Source organism: Scleropages formosus, chromosome 1 (genome assembly GCF_900964775.1).
Source record: "Scleropages formosus chromosome 1, fSclFor1.1, whole genome shotgun sequence".
NCBI lineage: Eukaryota > Metazoa > Chordata > Actinopteri > Osteoglossiformes > Osteoglossidae > Scleropages > Scleropages formosus.
In genome coordinates, this window is record NC_041806.1 from 22,790,675 (window position 1) to 22,808,577 (window position 17,903).

At 41.9% G+C, this 17,903-nt stretch overlaps 1 protein-coding gene and 1 long non-coding RNA gene across 2 annotated transcripts; one reads left to right on the plus strand and one right to left on the minus strand.

The window, feature by feature from the left end:
- Window positions 1–5,383: 5,383 nt before the first annotated feature.
- On the minus strand, window positions 5,384–13,187 carry LOC114910206 (uncharacterized). Its single transcript, XR_003797551.1, has 3 exons — window positions 11,828–13,187; window positions 7,112–11,671; window positions 5,384–6,722 (listed from the first exon to the last, which is right to left on the minus strand). It is a non-coding gene; the product is annotated as an uncharacterized LOC114910206 (long non-coding RNA).
- LOC108933054 (SPRY domain-containing protein 7) lies at window positions 11,350–17,386 on the plus strand. Its single transcript, XM_018749862.2, has 6 exons — window positions 11,350–11,643; window positions 13,437–13,659; window positions 14,210–14,326; window positions 15,066–15,232; window positions 15,685–15,787; window positions 16,185–17,386. Exons 2-6 carry the CDS (start codon window positions 13,554–13,556, stop codon window positions 16,280–16,282), a joined length of 591 nt encoding a protein of 196 aa, XP_018605378.1. The 5' UTR covers window positions 11,350–11,643; window positions 13,437–13,553; the 3' UTR covers window positions 16,283–17,386.
- The last annotated feature ends 517 nt before the right edge of the window (window positions 17,387–17,903 follow it).

A 17,903-nucleotide genomic window follows, 5' to 3' on the forward strand; every position in this document is an offset into this window, starting at 1 on the left:
CAGACACAAAACAATCACACTCCATGTAGAATGTGGAGTGCTTTTTAAGTTCCAGGTGGCTGTAATTTTAAATTCTGAAGAAATATTTTCATTTTTTTCCCCCCTTTTTGTGCTGTTTTTTTGCAGTAGCATTTGTGGTGGACCCTGTAGTGTTCGGTTCACACACTGAGCAACTGTTAACCGCTACTATGTAAAAAGTTGGAAATGTAGAAACTGGCTGAAATAATTCCTTTTTAAAAAACTATAAATTTGCCTTTTAAGTGGAAAAAATGTTTAATTATAGTGCTTTTTAATTTATTATGGATTTACAGGAAGTGGACCCTCCCCATCTTACTTCAGTGTTGTGACCTGAAAGTAAGAATGCATCGTATTTGCATTACATGTGTACTGAAGAAAGGTGTATCAGAACTGCAATGTGGTGTTGACTGTAACGCATTTAGTGAAATTTGTATTAAAACTGCAGTGCCGTTTGAAGTGTAACATCTAATATTTATCCTTATTTGTGTTTGACACACGGGTACACAACCTTCCTTCTATAAGCTGAGAGGACACACACATTCACAGTGCAGTTTACACCTTAAATCTTTTACTCTATTTTGTTTATTTGCACTTCACCCTAATTAGATTATGTAAATGCACAATGCATACACTACTTATGCTTTTTTCCATCTTCAGGTTCAGTCCTGTGAACTCACTGTAGTAGTGGCCCATATTTTTGGGCATGTGGCTGCAGTATTGGGGGGGGTGATTTTGTGTGTCAGTTGTTAGTTTTTCTTTTGGTAGGCTTTACACCCACAGGTATATGACTTGTGTTTCTATAGGGCTCAGTGGATTGTATTTTTAGAAAGCTAGCCCAATGGTAATTACAATAAACGCCCCCTTTCCACCTCTCAATTCGTTGTCTAAATAGGCATTTCTTCCACCCTGTGTTTCAGGCTAAATGAATACATGGACCCCCACGGTTAACATAGCTGGATCAGTATTTACTTTTCTCCTTTCAGGTAAGAAGTTATTAGAAATAGGGTAGAAAACCCACATGGCCAGATTTCTTCCTCCCTCTTTGATTGCAGGTCAAATTACATTCTTTGTAAACAGTTAATTTTATATTTAAGTTTTGGAACTTAATGTTTAAATGCAGTATTCTGAGTCTTACAGCAATGTGTATAGGGCTATGCTTTGTTTGTTTAGGCAAGACTCTGCCCTAACCCGGAAACTTGTGCAGCATTTGCCTGGACTATGAAACATGGCCTGTGTGACTTAGTTACCGTAACTTTCACCATGGTAAGATTGTTGTAGCACTGGGTTGAAAACCATGCTTATTTTGTCACCTTCTGAATTGTTTTAAAGTAATTATGTAGTTTTAAGGATTTTTTTTTTTTAGGTGCGATAGCTGTTATCACAAAAACATTAATTGGACTGATAACCTGTTTTTTGTTTTGAAAGGGAATAGCAAGGTTTTCACGTGTATCTCAGTAACATTTGAATCGGTGTGACTTATGATTTAAGTGGCATGATTCAGAATGTTTGATTTGGTTTCATTCATGGATATCAGTTTTAATATTTCCCCTTGAATTATGATTACTGTATTGCTATTGCTGTAATACCTGGTTTAATATTTGAATTAATGATGATTTTCTAAGTTGGCAGGTAAAACTGACGTGTAGTTTTCCTTTAATCAGAATCTTAATTTGTGTGCTTAAGTTTCTCTAATATTCAAATGTCTTTGAATTGTCAGTCCCATTTAAAGTGGAGACCGATATTTAAGTAGCAGCTCCTTCAACTTACAAAAACCACAATTTGTACTTGACACTTGAGTGACGTCAGCTATTTGTACTATTGTAACAGTGTGACCAGCTGTTAGTATTGAGTGTCTATTGTGTTTGTTTATTCATGGACTTTGCTGTTTTGTATTTTAGCTTGCCTTCAACAGTGATGTGCTGACTGTCACTGTAGTGGGAAAATGTACAGTTTTAAGTATACATATTGTCTTTACAGATGGCTATAACTTTGTGTAGATTATGATTCTTGGTTCTCGCATATATTTTGTGGAAAACAAAAGCAAACCTGAGGATTTGGTTAGTTGGTCATTTTTGCATCAGCATTCATGGACACAAAGTGTTATGTAAAGCCTGATTTGCTATGTTAGCAAAGCAGTTCTCTTGGTGCATTTAAGGTTGAAGGTGTGGACAGTATACTCGTCTTGATTTGTGTGTGTGAGGGAAGAATTAGATAAACACTTCCTGAAGTCATACAATTACAGAAAGATATTAAGCACACTTTAAGAATATTAATCAAAATATTCATATATTTGTTTTGATTTTTAAAACAGTCCTTAACACTTAAGGCTTGACTTTTTGTACCAGAAAATGTCTGATCTTTAATTTAAAACGGTGTGTGTTAGAATTATTTACCTAATCCAGATTTGTACGTGTGAGTGTGAAAATTGGCTAAATTACCCCCCTCCCCCAAATGCCTAAACTATATCTAAGTATTTTTGGTTTATGTACGGAATGCTTGGCTACCCCTGACTAGTTGTAGCAGTCTATAATTTTTTAATGGTCATCAGCTTTACTCCCAATTCTATTTGCTTATTATTTTAGCCATACTTAGTTTTCCTTTAGGATTTTGTTTAGATTTTTAGTGCACTTCTGACAAATGATGTACAGTGACCCTTTCCTGATAAATTTAATTTCCTAGGATCCCTTTAGGGGGACTAAATGCTTAGTTAAGAAGTTATCTTGTATTTCCTTTTGGTTTTGCTAATTTACTAGAGGTAAGATTGTGCCAGTAATACCAATGCCCTCATTTTGTGAAATGTATGTTCTGTAATGAATTTGAGTTGTTAGTAATACATGCATTGTTCACCAACAATTATGAGAAATGTTCTTTGTATGTGTACACTCAGCTCTCATATTATAGTAACAGTAGTGTCTGGTAAACACTTAGCACACCCTCTATTGTAAGGTGTAATCTTGGCAATTTGACTTCCTTATCAAGTACTTACAGATGAATTTTGTCTGCACATCTCAATATTCTTTACACAGGTATTTTGTGTATAATACTTCCTGTGTGCAGTTCCAACCTTATTCTAGTGTAACTTAATGTTTCTGACTAATCAATATCAGGTAACAATGTTTTTTCCCCAGATGCTTAAACATGAATAATCTAGGAGATTGGCTTTTAGTAGTTTAAACATGCACTGAGAAATCTCTATTTGCTCATTCTTAAGTGTCAGATGGGTCTCACTTAAATTGATAATGTCAATTACAGCAATTGGAATGTCTTTCCTGTTCATATACCACAGTAAATTGTGTCCTCGGGGAAAAAAAATCCAACATGTAAGGTGGCAACAGTTCATAACCAGCATACCTTCGCACCAGAAAGTCTTTGGCATGCTGAATGTGTTACCATACCTGTTTATGCTGGCTTTTTCTATATACTGTGGTGTTTGTGAGACCTTTGAATAATAGCTAGAAGTGCTTCTTTTTTTGTTTGAAACTGAAGGACATGTACTTTTAACTGTCAGTTTGTTGCACTTTCATTTTATATAGTACACCAGTTAGTCATTACAAAAATACTTTTTCTGTTTTCAATGCAGATATTGCCCTATTGCCTACATCCTGGCTTGCTTATGTTAAATTGTGCAAAATCTGTGTGATCGAATTAAGCACACCTGCTTGCTAGCTCTGTTGTTAACATTGAGGATTATCAGTTCAGTTGTTAAAATACAAAAACTAGGTACCTAATTTTAATTGCTAAAATTAATTTAATCTGTAAATATTTTTATTAAAAAACTTGGTTAAAGATTTGTCAAACTTGAAATTTGAAAAATGTAACTGCATGGATTTAACATATAAGATGGTTTTGTTTTGAAGTATATGCATATATGCTTATGTAAATTTTTAATGTGCCATTTTATGAGAAAATACTGCATTTCAGTACAAATGTAACTTTTTTTAAAACATGGAATTACTAAAGCCAAACATACATACACCTAGCACACAAAATATGTGAGCGACTTCTGTATGACGTCTGTCAGCTGTTCACGCAGACTGGCCCCAACCTGTTGTTGGCAGGCAGCGGTGCTAGTTGGGCACAGATTTACTCTGTACGCTTAGGTGAATGTAACATAATGTGTTTAATTTTTACTGACTTTCTCGGTTTTGTACTAAAGTGAAATTGGCCTTTGTTTTCATTTATTTGGAATGGCACTACGGAAGAAGGTTTGTTTCCTTATACATTACATTTAAGTACATGGCTCCACCTCTTTCCCAACCCTTTATTGTGGTTATTTTGCTTCTATAATATCCGTTTTTCTCGTTTCAGTTTACACTACACAGCATCTAGTCATATCGGCTTGATAGCCCTCTGTTAGTGTTTACACAACATATGTTATGTTTCTTTGTCTAAATATGTTTTGGATATTTACCTTTTCCTTATGTGTTGTGCTCGGTATGTAGTTTGGATTGGAACTGTTGGCATTTCAAGGGCAGATGTAATGGCACTAATTGCAGAGACGCATGTTATGGTAACCGTTCATTACATTCAGACACTGGCCATCCTGTCTCATTGTCTCTAGCCAGTGTGCGGCATGGCTGCAATTGGTTTAAAGTATGCTGTGCACAAAGGGGTGTGACACTGGTATATTTCAGGAGGGCAAAATGGGCAGAGCAGCAGGAGTCCGTGGCACCACCGAGCAGGCCAGTTTACGCGCAGTTGTGGCAGTTCAGGCGAGAGCTGCGTTGCGTAACTGCAGGGTGTGTGTGCGCGCACGCGTTTGCAAAAGACCAACGGCTGGACTTGATGTGATTAAGCTGCCTTTCTACAACTTTTGTCAAATGACATTTATATGATGCTGTACTTTTTCCTTTTGTTCTAGGACAGGGTGATGTTTGGGATCAGGGCCCTGATTGCATTGATGGCTTATGCACATAGGTGTCAGAGACGTATGCTTTGGTTATGAATGGTAATGTTAATGGGACATGTAACACTCATTAGCATTGGCTTGATTTCACTGAGGAGAGTTTTCTGTAAGAACTACTATTGCATGCAACTGCTTTCACAACTAAATACAGTAAATTTAAAGTGAAAATGTGTAGAAAATGAAAGATGAACATGGCCCCAGTAAACAAACCAATATAACCAGGGACTTCCAGCAATATTTTACATTGTCCTTTGTTCCCTGATCTGGCAGTGTAAGAAGCTGAAAACTATGACAGCAGATAGGTAGTCTGATCCAGTAAATTGTATTAAACTTTTTTTCATATTGCCTGACCTCAAAAAGCAGGGGGGTTCTTCTCACTCACGCCATGTCTTTCCTCTTATTTCAGATGCTGTCAAACCTTGGCATCCCTTCAGTCCGTCCGTGTGTGTGTGTGTGTGTGTGTGTGTGTGTGTGTGTGTGTGTGTGTGTGTGTCTGTCTCTCGGAGAGAGAGAGAGAGAACGCTGCTCGAGAGGAAAGGGAGGGGGATGTGGGGCAGGCCTGGTGGTGCTGTAGCAGCACAGAATGGTTTGTGGGTTACACGGGGATGCAGGCCGTGCTGTGCTGCGGCAGTTACGCCTGGGCAGGCGGAAAATAAAATGGGGGTGGGGGATGATGGAAAAAAAACTGTCAAATAGTTTGTAAAGAGGACCAGGACCACCAGCGTGAGGCCAGGTACAGGCTAGTCGCCCTCCACGTTTGGCCGCCTTGCTCTAGCAGCACGTAAATATTGGAGTTAAACCACTTCTGATTCCTCCAGTATTGATCGTGCTGCTGAAGTGAAGCCTGGCCGTTCCCGTCCACCGGCTTACTGCCTCATGGCTGTCGTGCGCTGCCCTGTTACCGTCATCGTCGTCATCTCAGCATGGAGCTGCTGACCCCGTGATGAGGAGTTGTGTGCGTCATAAGCATCAGCGAAGGGGAGTGAAATTACTCTGGTACTCTGTACTGTTTGAGGTATATGCATTTCTGCTGCTCGCTTTTTATATTCACCGTGTGCAGGAACCGCACCAATTAGTGTGCGTTGTCAGGAGCATCATTCATTTTTCTAATCACTGGACTCATAATTGATTATCTATTGCTTGTGTCTATACTGCAGTGCTTAATTTTACTTTTTTTTTTTTAACCTGAGCTGCATATAATCTTAAAATGTATGTTTTTCTATCTAAGAATTTACCTTTTAAGACTGTATTTGTACTGCTTCATGTCTTATGTCCTAATAAATTTGTTTTTGTGTTTTCACTATGGACTCATTTTCATTTTTAAATGTTTTATGTTCCTGCTACCTTACGATTATACCATTGCTTCGAAGTCCCTGATGAACAAATGACCCCCCCCTCCTCTCTTGCTTAACTACATGAATAAGTGCAGGTTATACAGGGACATGTTTAAACGCAAGTCATTGATAATTGCGATGAAGTATCTGTAGACAAACTCTAGGTGAATTATTTTTAAAAATCTCGTGACTGACTTTCAAATGGGGGGAAAAGTCTCACTTGCGTTTACTTAGGTTCCTGTAACCCTAAACCAGTATTCTCCGTGTGCGTTTTCTGTGCTTCATTGCTTTCCAAGTACTTTACCGTGCTTGCTCTGAGGAGGTAAAATGTGATCTGTCTGGAGTATTATCTCTCCAGCACGCGCCACTCGACTGTCCTCGTGCAGGACGCGCGTTCACGAGGAGCCCGGGGACGCCGCCGCTGTTCACCAGCTCCACGTTTGTCTGCTTGAGCGGTGTCACACCTGCAAGGGAACGTCTCTGTTCATAGGTCAGTGAGGATACGTCCCCTTTGAGGTAACTCGTGAGGTAAAACCCTGTCACGGGCCACAGTGTTTCCGGAGTCCTCACGTTTCAATTACACACCCTAAATTAAAGTTTTAAAAATCAACTATTGAGTACTTATTGCTTACGCACAGCAATCATTTAAAAGTGCATTATAGAATTTATACTTGAATACTTTGGGCGAAATGTCCTTTTCTCCCTCGCGCTGTCTGCGTGTGCGCGCGTGCCTTAACTACGAGGCCCTCAACTAAGTTCAGATGGCGTGAGATAGTGTCGCTCGTGGCTACGGCTTCCTGACCGTTCCACTGAAAGGATTGCTGATGTTTGCATCACCCATTGTGATCCTCACCTCTCCACGAACCGGTCCCCCGTGGAGCGACGGGTGCCGCACGCTGGAGCGCCGGCTCGTGCCAGGGACGTCCGGCACAGGTGTGCTCGTGCTCGTCCTCGCTTCCGGTTGCAGGTCGCTCCTCCTTCCAGCGCGGCTGAAGCGGATCACCGTACACATATGTTGGTGTCCAGGGTCTCCACGGACCTCTTTGAGACGACCGCCAGCCATGCCTCGCGAGGCACTCCGCGGGCGCGCGAAGCCGTCGAAGATGTCAGGAAGCACTGACATGACGTGACCGGTACTGATGTCCACCAGCATAGAACTGAACTGGGCCCACGCGTGTCCCCGCAAGTCTGGATCTGGAGTGTCTTTTGGTGTCCGGCTCCGTGGCGGTGAGTTTCTGCCCCTCGATCTCCAGCGGCGTCCTCTGTCGCGAGCGCTGCCTGCAGGACGGCTCGTTTCCCGCTCAAAGTCAACTTTGAATTTAAAAAAAAAAAAAAAAAAAAAATCTACTTCTGTAATGAGCTTAAAGATGAGCAGTCTTGTGCGCAGCTCGCATGTGCTGTTACAGACCCCCCATAAGGACCCCGGGGACAAATCGAGCTCCTTTCTCGTTGCGCACACGTGTCGTGTCGAGGCAGCGCGCGCGCGGAAAGCGGCTCACGTGGTCCACCTGCGCTCTTATGTACGAGTCGGCATCAGACATGCGCCTCTCTGCTGCTGGAACTCTATAAATTGCTTTATGAATCTGATTTAATTTTCAGGATGTTTCTTTGCTCTATTTTAGGCAACAACATTTTAATCATGCACCTTCAAAAACGGAGCCCTGCTAAAATCAGTCACCCTGAATGTAATCTGTAAGAATATTTAATACAGTTTAAACTAACCGACAATTATATAGATTACAATATTCGAGCATTTAACTATAAAACATTTAGTATTATATCGAAATAATGATTATATCAATAGTTCAGGACAGGCTTGATAGTATGGACAGCCTTTCCCCGGAACTTTCCAGGCTGTAATTCGAGCGAAAACGGTCTAAACCCCTTTCTTCCCACATTTTTTTTTTTTTAAAATGTGTAAAGGACATTATTAATTTAGATGAGATTGTTTGCTATATTTGTAAGTGCTAAATCTAAATATTTTTTGGTACGGAAAATAGGGATGTTTTATTATCTTTAAAACTTGAATTTCTACAGGAGTTTCATCTCGACAGATGAAAAGGGAACGTGATACTTACGCAACAATTTAAATTATGTAATGAGCTTGTGTTGTATACATTGCAAATGGTCACCGTTCACCAATTTTCAGTTTATTTGAAATACTATTATTGAATCGATTTTCTTTCACAAATGTACACCTGCCAGTTTGCGAATCAACTATAAGAATTAAATTTTCCCCTTTAAATTTTTAGAAAGGTTATAATTTATGGTTAATTGCAGAGCGACGCAACGGCGCGAATCAAAGCACGTCTCTTCTACAACTCCCTGACTACGGTTACAGCTTAAAATGTAAGGCTTGTTTTTTTTTTCTCTTATTAAAATCACAATTGTGTACGCATGAAGAAAAACATTTTTTCAAAAAAATGTGACATTATTACACCCTGAACTTCGACAATACAGTCAGAAGTTTCTCAGATGCTCTTATAATTATCTGTCATTACGTTATTATGTGGTTTACCAAAACCGCAACACAAAACGAAGAATTGTTCTGGTCATTTGAGAAATAACACAAACAATCCTCATTCGTTCAAGGCTGGTGTAGCCTATTTCATGGCTGACTATGTAAAAGTGTCTCATCGGGAAAAGTTTGGAACAAAGTGTCTTTATTTAATATTAGATATGATAAACTTCCCTAAAACGAAGAATGGAGTGAAATGTTCATAACGGGTCACGACGGCCTCGTGCGAAGCGCATGAAGCGGCATTCCGCGCTTTTATCTGCCGTGTTAATCTCTCTTAAATTCCGTTTGCGCTCGTTTCTCACCAACAGGCCGCATAAACGGAGCGCGCTTTTTCTACTTTCTAAGCAATTTTTCATCATGCCCGCTATTAGTCTCGACTCACTTTTGCAGTGTGCAAGTATGTATTTAAAAATGAAGCATGTTAGTGTTTGTTTGTTTTTTTTTTCCCCCCTCACGTTCCTACCAGTGGCGATTCAAAACAATATTTGGGTTATGAATAATATTGCGTTGAAAAACAATACTGTTTAGTGGATCAGATAATTGAATTGTGCTTATTATCACTGAATTCGTTAGCAGTTAAATATAAATAATTTTTGACACTGAATTGTGAACAAATGCATTTGTTACTTCATCGGTGATTTGCCTGGCAACAGTAGGCTATATATATACTTTGAGTGGTATAGGCTCTAGCGGGTATTGAAATGTGCTTGTTGGATACAGGACGTGTAGTGGTCGTTGGGACGCGTTCGGGGTTGTCCTTCACACGTGGGAGAGAGACGTGGGACTTGTACGTATCAGATGAAAATTTTGGGAGCTGGTTTATGCCCTCACTTCTAAATGAGCAAAATGATTTAACGATACCCCCCGTTCTTATTTCAACTGATGCGTCTATTAAATAAACCAGATTTTAATCATTTTATGGGCACCTTCTTAATTTGGATTTTGATGAATACATTTACAAAAATTAAGTTAGGATCTAAGAATGAATATCAGATAACTTGAACACAACTGTATCTTAGATTGCGGCAGAGGAGCGAGGCTCGTAAATTGGGCTCGACGTGCGCTAAAATTACATTTCACACAGGCTGTGATTCTTCTTGCGGATTTCAGGATGCGTGTTAACTAGCCTTTAAATTGCACGTCTGTCTTAAAGGCGTTCCGGGCAGAAAAAAAATGTGCGCGTATGATTTGGCGTTGCGTGGAATTCTCGTGTCACCCTCAGTTATGCAATAAGTCACCTTGAACTGTTATTGTGGGTCTGAATCAGAGGCCTCCGATGACTGACTCACACAGGCAGTGCTGCCGATGACTGCTGGAGTCACTAAATGAATGCACCCCCCACGAATACGTTTACGTATTCAGCGATGGGGCTCATGCTCTGGAGGAGGACATCAAGGCTGTTACTTAACGGCCCACGCGGAAAGTGGGACACCCGTGTTACACACACGCAGGATTCGAAGGTGGGCCCCGTGACTTGAGTGATTGCAAATTCAACAATTTTATTCGATCACATGAGGAACTCTGCCAAATGTGACTTGAGAATTCCCCGGTCACGTCCACAACATGTGTGCAAAAGCTTAAGAACTGCAAATTGTGAATATTAAATAATTATTCTAATCGAAAGTGTCGTCATTTAATGGCTGTTTTGATAAGTTTCCAAGTACGTCCCGCAGTGTCAGTCCCAATGTTTGGGAAAAATGCGTTATCAACATGACGTGGTGCAATTTTACAGTCACATAACATTTTAATTATGAATTTTAATTGAATTCTCGTTTTCTATAACTTAACAACTCGTTTTACAGATATGGCAAATAGAATCTCTAAACAAAGTAGCATAAAAGTAGCAGTGTTGAGATAGTTAACATGTACCGTGAGGGGCGGGGGGGGGGGGCGTGTTGAGATTGTCCGTTGGGATAAAATTATTTCTTTCAAACACAAATTTGCTGACGTGCAATAATTTAAAACAGCCCGCTTAGACCGAGGCAGGTTCGAAACACCCGCCCCCCTAGTGATCGGCACCGTACAGTATAACAAGAGTAACTGAATTCAGGCTACAGTGGTGGTACCGGGGCTGCGGACAGCAGGATATCTCTCTCTCTCTCTCTCTCTCTCACACACACACACACACACACACACACACACACACACACACACACACAGAGAGTGGTCACTTCTCCACTGCACTGTACCCGATGGCAGGCAAGTCGGGACCAATGACAGCAGGGCTGTGTGTGGAAGACGAAAAGTGTTGGAGACTCCGGGACACGGAATCGAGTGGACACGGCGCGGACCGCTCAGTGTCCATTTCTCCCGTTTGCCCTCCTCCTGGTTCGTGACTCGTGCGTTTTTAAGGGGGAACCCCTCGCGGATTTCTTTTCGAACCGTTATTTCGAGGCATCCTTAACACCTCCCTCCCTCCCTCTCTCCCTCCCTCCGTGGAGAAGCGCGTCCCCAGCGGCTCGCGTCCGCTCCTCCAGCACTGCGCTCTCTCGCCTGCATCGCCGTCGACTTCATCGTGTCTCGTCTTTACTCTTCTCCGCGCTGCCGCTCTTCCCGGCGCCCTCCTTCCTCCTCTTCCTCTCCTCTCCTCCTCTCGTCGGTGTGCGCGGGCACGTCTCGCCAAGCACCTTCAGGGAACGTAGCGTGGGACCCACGCGTGATCTTCTGCCGTGGACCAACACACGCACACTGATTGTGAGCTGTAGATCCGCGACACACAACTTATGATTACATTAAAAAAACTACATCAGGGGTCCGTCCTTCGCTCCTTCTGCCGCGCTTGTCCATAGCTGCGCGCACCCGGCGCTGGCTCCCGCGGCGGACGCTCCATCCACACGGGTGCTCCCCTCCCGAGCGCGAGACAGGTGAGAGCCTCCGAGGAGCCCCGTGTTCCTGGAAAGGCACGCGGCAGCACGTGAGAGACGCTCCCGACACCACACTCTCTAATGCGAAATTCAACACCGAAATGGGCCCCGAACTGCAGACTCGTTCACAGAGAAAGTCACTTTTCTACACTGTGGCAAAGAGTCGCTTCTTTTATTTACTCACTTCTCGCGCCGAGTTACTAGTGAAACGAGCCGACAGACAGAAGTTGGCGAAGCGGACTGAGGAGATAAGTACCCACGTCACGGTGCTTCTCCGTGGCCAACAACAGCCCCTCAGAGTGCCGTGCCGGACCGGACCGGACTGTCGAGCGCGTTGAGGACCACAGTGTGTGTCTCTCTCTGTTGTCTGTTCGGATGGTGTGACACCCCGCGCGCCGACCAGCAGCTTGCCGCACTTTTACTTCCCATCTCGCGCGTTCCGCCGAAGTGCGCGCGGGCTGCTGAAACTCTCCGCGCGGACTTGTTCGCCGTTGACAATTCGCTCGCAGTGAATTGGAAATGATTATGACAGATTATGCGGGCGTGGAGAAAACACGCAATTGGACTAAAAGTCGCACTCGCGAGCGTCAGGGACGCGCGGTCCCACGCAATCATGGCGCTTGTTGCTGTGCAGACTTCACTGCTTTCTGAGGCGAAAACATTAACCACTTCAGGGTTTCGGCCCCTCCACATCAAAGAACGGATAGTTCGGACAACGTGGCGAATACACAGAAAATTTGAGGTGGCACGCGTTTAAACTAAGCGGTTTAATCGCTTTCACAGGCGCGCCGGCAAATTTCTCACATTTTCAGAGGTTGTAGGATCGTGTTCGTTTTTCTCCTGGGTGCCGTAAAAGCAGAGGATCCCTTACAGGACGTGGCCAGGGGGAGGGGCTCTGAGGGTTGTTGCTATGCAAAACATGAGAAACTGAAACTGTCCACCGCACGAGCGGCAGCACATACTCCGTCAGCGGCGTTTCTCATCCTATCTGCACCACTCTGGTTTTCGTCAAACATCCAACTCTCTCTTTCCTGTTACTATTTTTATCCCTGGTTTCATCACAGTCTTATCTGTGAATTTGCACGAATCTTGATAATCATCATTCGCGAGATATGTTGTATTAAATGTATGTAAGCGACTCTGTATTTTTAGTAATGGTCACTCACACACCTGAGAGATGATAAAATGAGTGTCATAATCATCTCTCCGTAGGTCCAAGTCGTGACTTATAATGCGCAAGATAATACTGTGTGCGACCCAGAGCCGAACATTTCACAAATTATTCCCATATGAAGTATTTTTTCGTTGTCTTGTCACTTTTGCATAACCTTCTGTTACTTAGACAATGATCCATTGCCTCTCTCGAAAGACACCTTAATTCAAGCGCGTGTCGTTGGATTGTGCTGTTCTCAGCCAAAGACGAGTACAGAAAATTAAGAAAAACAGCTAACTGGCTTTAAGAAACATTTGCAAGTCCGAAAACTCCCATCTATTCTTATGTTTGCGCACGCTTTCATATGAAACCATTTTTTGATTTTTTTTTTTTTTTTTTTTTTTTTTTTCCGCGGGGGGGGGGGGGGGGGTGTTGTTACGCTGTTTACCAATAGTAAGTCACGTGTAAAAATATTTTTGACCTTGGTTTTCTTCCCTTGTTTCCATGCCATTTGGAACGGAGAATCTTCTTTCGCAGCATGTGATTGGACAGTTCTGAAAGGCGCGCGCACGTCGCTCAGCCTCCTGGAAGACCTCACACCAGGGGGCGATGCTGGTCTTACTGGACCCTCTTTTCCTAGACGCTGCTCGCCTTTCTGCTTGGGAGACGCTGCGCATGCGCTCTTCGGGTCCGCTGTCTGCGCTCCTACTTCCGGGAAGGTGCGGAAACGCACGGCGCGGCGCTTTCCACTTCTGCGATGGCTTCGATGTTCTCCTGCTGCCTGGCGTGTTGCGGTGAGGGATCGGCCGGGCATGTCCCTCTGAAGGAAATGCCCGCAGTTCAGCTAGACACCCACCATATGGGTAAGCGATGATTTAATCAGAAACAAAACTGAACACGGTCACCGTGACGACGGTGCGTGTGAGATTGCATTCGCGGGTCAAGTAACTCAACTGAGCGCAGCAGCTACTAGCTAACGTTGTCAACACAGCTTAAACTTAAAGAACGTATCGATTTGAACAAATTTTGACAACTTGTACAAATATTGTCCGAGACATTCTCAAAATATATAATACAGTGTAGTCAATATATAATCAAAGAGCTGCGTCTTAACTATTAGGTAAGGTTCCGCAGTTGTTTTATTCTCTTAAAGGAGCAACGCTTTTGTGGATGTTTTTGTGAGGCCCCACAGGCAATACATTGTTGTGTATTTGAAAAAAGTACACTAAGGTTAAAGGGTCGTTTCTGCCAGCATGATCTCTACTTTGGAACGAAGGGATTGTTGTTGGGGTCATTCCTGCTTTGACTAAGGCTAAGGGGAGCAGAGAGTGGAGAAGTGGGTGGGGCTCGTGTTCACATCATGGCACTAACTGTGTTGAGAATGTATTGTGTGATGGTGAAATGCTTTACTAGGTACGGATGTGGTCATCGTGAAGAGCGGGAGACGGATATGTGGCACAGGCGGTTGCCTTGCCAACGCTCCTCTGCATCAGAACAAGAGTTACTTCGAGTTTAAGGTGCAGTCAACAGGTGAGTTCAGCCTTGATGTGAAAATGTTTATAGTTACATTACATTTATTAATTCAGCTGATGCTTTTCTCTAAAGTGACTTACAATATTTATACGCCTCTTGACATCTGGCCCTTTTTCCGTATTGCATAATGATGGAATACTAATAACATGATTATCCACTCTGGTATTTTCTCAGTGATGGTCAACTGTATAAGAGTGTTTGGATAATCACAAACATAATTTTGGCAGCAGGTGGTGCAGCGGTTAGTATTGTGGCCTTGTTGTCTGAATGAATTGAGTACTTACCTTGAACTGATACAGTAAGAATAATCTGCTCTTTAAATAGACAAATCAGTATAAAATTAACATTGTGAGTCACTTTGGAGGAAAGAGAACACTAAATAAAAGTTAATTATAACCAGGTCACTAGAGCTGTGTTTCTAGATTGAATAAGTAAGTATAACATTTATAGGGTAAATAAATATAATGCTGTATATATACTAAGTACAGATAAGTACAGACAGCTCAGTACCACTTGGGTAATAAGTGGTTAGTACTTCTCTGATAGTGAGAGGACCTATTATACAGCCTAATGGCTCCTCTTGGCAAGGATAATCTCAGATAGTGCTTTAATAAAATTGATATTCTTAATTTCCTGGAACTGGAAATACTTAATGCCCTCATGTTCTCAGCTGGGTCAGAGATGTTGCGTTCAGGTGTGCTAGTGTAACAAGCTGAGTTCCCTGCTTGTCCTTCAGGGGTGTGGGGTGTAGGGGTGGCCACTCAGAAAGCCAACCTGAACCAGATTCCCCTGGGACGGGACATCCACAGCCTGGTTCTAAGGCACGATGGGTCTGTGTTCCACAACAATGAAGAGAAGAACCGCCTTCCTGCCAATAGCCTGCCACAGGAGGGGGACATTGTGGTGAGTTGGGGGCTTGACTGAAAAGGCCTGAAGGCAACATATGGTGTTTGGATTATGGCCCTGGATTTGAGACCAATAGGTGGTGGATTCACCCCCCGTGGGGCTCCTGCATACGATCTTCAAAAAAGTCCTGAACTCATAATGCTCATTGGTATTAGTGTGTAAAAGTGTTTATAAAGCCTCTGTTCCCTGGATGAAAATGTGTGCTAAGAAACTGAAGTAATAATCTCAAATGGTTCTCTTGTGACAAAGCAGGGGAGACATTTCAAAACAGTGAAAAATGGAGGAACTGAAAATGGAAGAAGTTCACCCTCAGTCATTCTGTGCACATGTATGAAATCAAAAGTAGCAGTAGATGATAAAAAAAAAAAAAAAAAACTGTGTAGCTGTGATGTTCCAAAACCGATGTATTATAATCATGCTTAATTTCTGCCCCATATATTTTGTTTCAGGGTGTCACGTATGACCACGTCGAGATGAATTTATATTTAAATGGAAAGAATATGCACTGCCCAGCCTCAGGAATTCGTGGTACAGTTTTCCCTGTGGTATATGGTAAGGCTGTTACCTGGTTTGATACTGAAAATAGTTATTTATCTTCATCAAAGTTTAGAGGTCAACATTTAAAGACTGGTTTTGTGTGTGTGTGTGTGTGTGTGTGTGTGTGTGTGTGTGTGTGTGTGTGTGTGTGTGTGTGTGTGAGAGAGTGCTGCCACTAGGGGGCAGTCAGTATACACCAATGTTCCATTAAAATATTTATATAATAAATACTGTGCTAAAGTTCAAGAAGAAACATGCATGTTAGGAGAAATGGTGTAATGGTCTATATTCGTTTATTTTCCAAAACGCTTTCTGCTTTAGCAGTTGATTATGCCAAGACATTTCTGATTTTGTGCTATGATGCAAGATGTATGGTTGTTTTAAATTGTCCCTTATCTTCCTCCTGTTCCAGTGGATGACAGCGCTATAATTGACTGCCAGTTCAGTGACTTCTACCACACACCTCCACAGGGCTTTGAGAAGATCCTGTTTGAGCAGCAGATCTTCTGAGCTGTGGACCCTCTTCGCATGGCCACATGCAGGCAGTACTGTGTTCTTGTTTTCTTGCTCAGCTGGATCCAGAGTTCCATGACCTTTTCAGCATGTGTCCCTCTGTGTAGTTCAGGGCCGTGCACTGCGACTGTGCATTGGCTGAAAGTCCATCAATATTGCTTTAAAACACTACACTTGCCTATGGTTGCCCACCTTTTTGCTGCTGCTACGGTTGATGTTGCTGTTCTTGCTTTATTCAAAAGTACTATCGTCCTTAGCTTCAAACCTCCCCTTGTAGCATCATTGATGTGTGTCTCGTATTAACATTACGTTTGTTTAAATCTGTTTGGGCATACAGCTATGGTAACGTAAATATTGTATGTATGTGTGTATATTATCTATATATACTATATATACATAATATTTGTTTGATTATAGAGAAGTTTGTAGTATCTTTCTTTTGGAAGATGAATGTTTTACATGCTCGTCATGTTTGGCTACTTGTTTATTTGTGCTTGTGTACTTGTCCATCCAGCATATTCTCGGTTGCAGGCTAATTTACACCTCATTGTGGGGGAGGGGGATTGAAAATATACAATCCTGGCATAAGGACTATAACCATGCTTTTCATTTGGTTTTTAACTGATACATTCGTCACACAAGTTTTTTCCTGTTATCCTCAGAGATTTACTTTTGAATGAAATAATTAACGGGATGATCATTCCCTGGAGGTTGTCACAAATTATCATTTAGTTCTAATTTGATAGCTGACAGTTCTTAAAATTAAGCTTATTAGTTCTTAAAATACTGTTATATTTTTCGTATTGCAAGTTAAAATTATGACTGGTTTAAGTATTTGAAATAAATGTGGTTTAGGTTTGGTTTCCCTTTTTGTAGTTGCTGATGTCTCACTAATCTTTGGAAAGAGAATCTGAATGCTACCAAACTTTGTGAAAGTTTGTTTTATGATTTATTCTATGGATTCAGGGAGATTGTTAAACTTATGGACACTAAAAACATAAGCTTTATTTAAATGTTTGTTATTTTGCACTGAAAACTTGAGTGATATGTTAAACCAAATCTTTTATTGTGATTCTGAACTAATAAAAATTGCCTACAGAATAACTTGTTTCATATTGCTTTCCATAGGGCAGCAAGTGGTGTCCTGGTTCAAGCAGCTCTTTTTGGACTCGAAAGATGCAGTTTAAATCCCACCTAATGCTGTAGTATGCTTGAGCAAGGTACTTATCCTGAATTTCTCCAGTAAAAATTACCCAGCTGTACAAATGGGTAAATTTTAAGCATCTTAATGTTATAAGTTGCACTGAGGGAAGGTATCAGTTAAATGTAAATCAAAATAGCCAGTAAAAACAAACCTTGACTGCCAGATACAAAGCCTTGATATATAATCTAGTGTTGCACGTAACTAACATTTTTGCATGATCAAGTCACAAAATATACACCAAAAGAAGCCATTTACTTATTCAGTTGATGGGTAAATAAGTTGCTTTTAAGAAAACCATTTATTGGGTCATTTTTACTATATCAGCTGAGATTGTTGGGTGGCACAGGGAATAGTGCTGCTGTCTCACAGCGCCTGGGTGGTGCGATAGAACGTGGGTTTGATCCCCACTCAGTC

What these genes read in the sequence shown, in the direction of transcription:
- LOC108933054 (XM_018749862.2), top strand. Translation starts at nt 13,554, where the DNA reads ATGGCTTCGATGTTCTCCTGCTGCCTGGCGTGTTGCGGTGAGGGATCG. An exon ending in GCTAGACACCCACCATATGG is followed by an intron (nt 13,660 to 14,209) that starts GTAAGCGATGAT and finishes ATGCTTTACTAG; the next exon opens with GTACGGATGTGGTCATCGTG. An exon ending in CACAGGAGGGGGACATTGTG is followed by an intron (nt 15,233 to 15,684) that starts GTGAGTTGGGGG and finishes ATTTTGTTTCAG; the next exon opens with GGTGTCACGTATGACCACGT.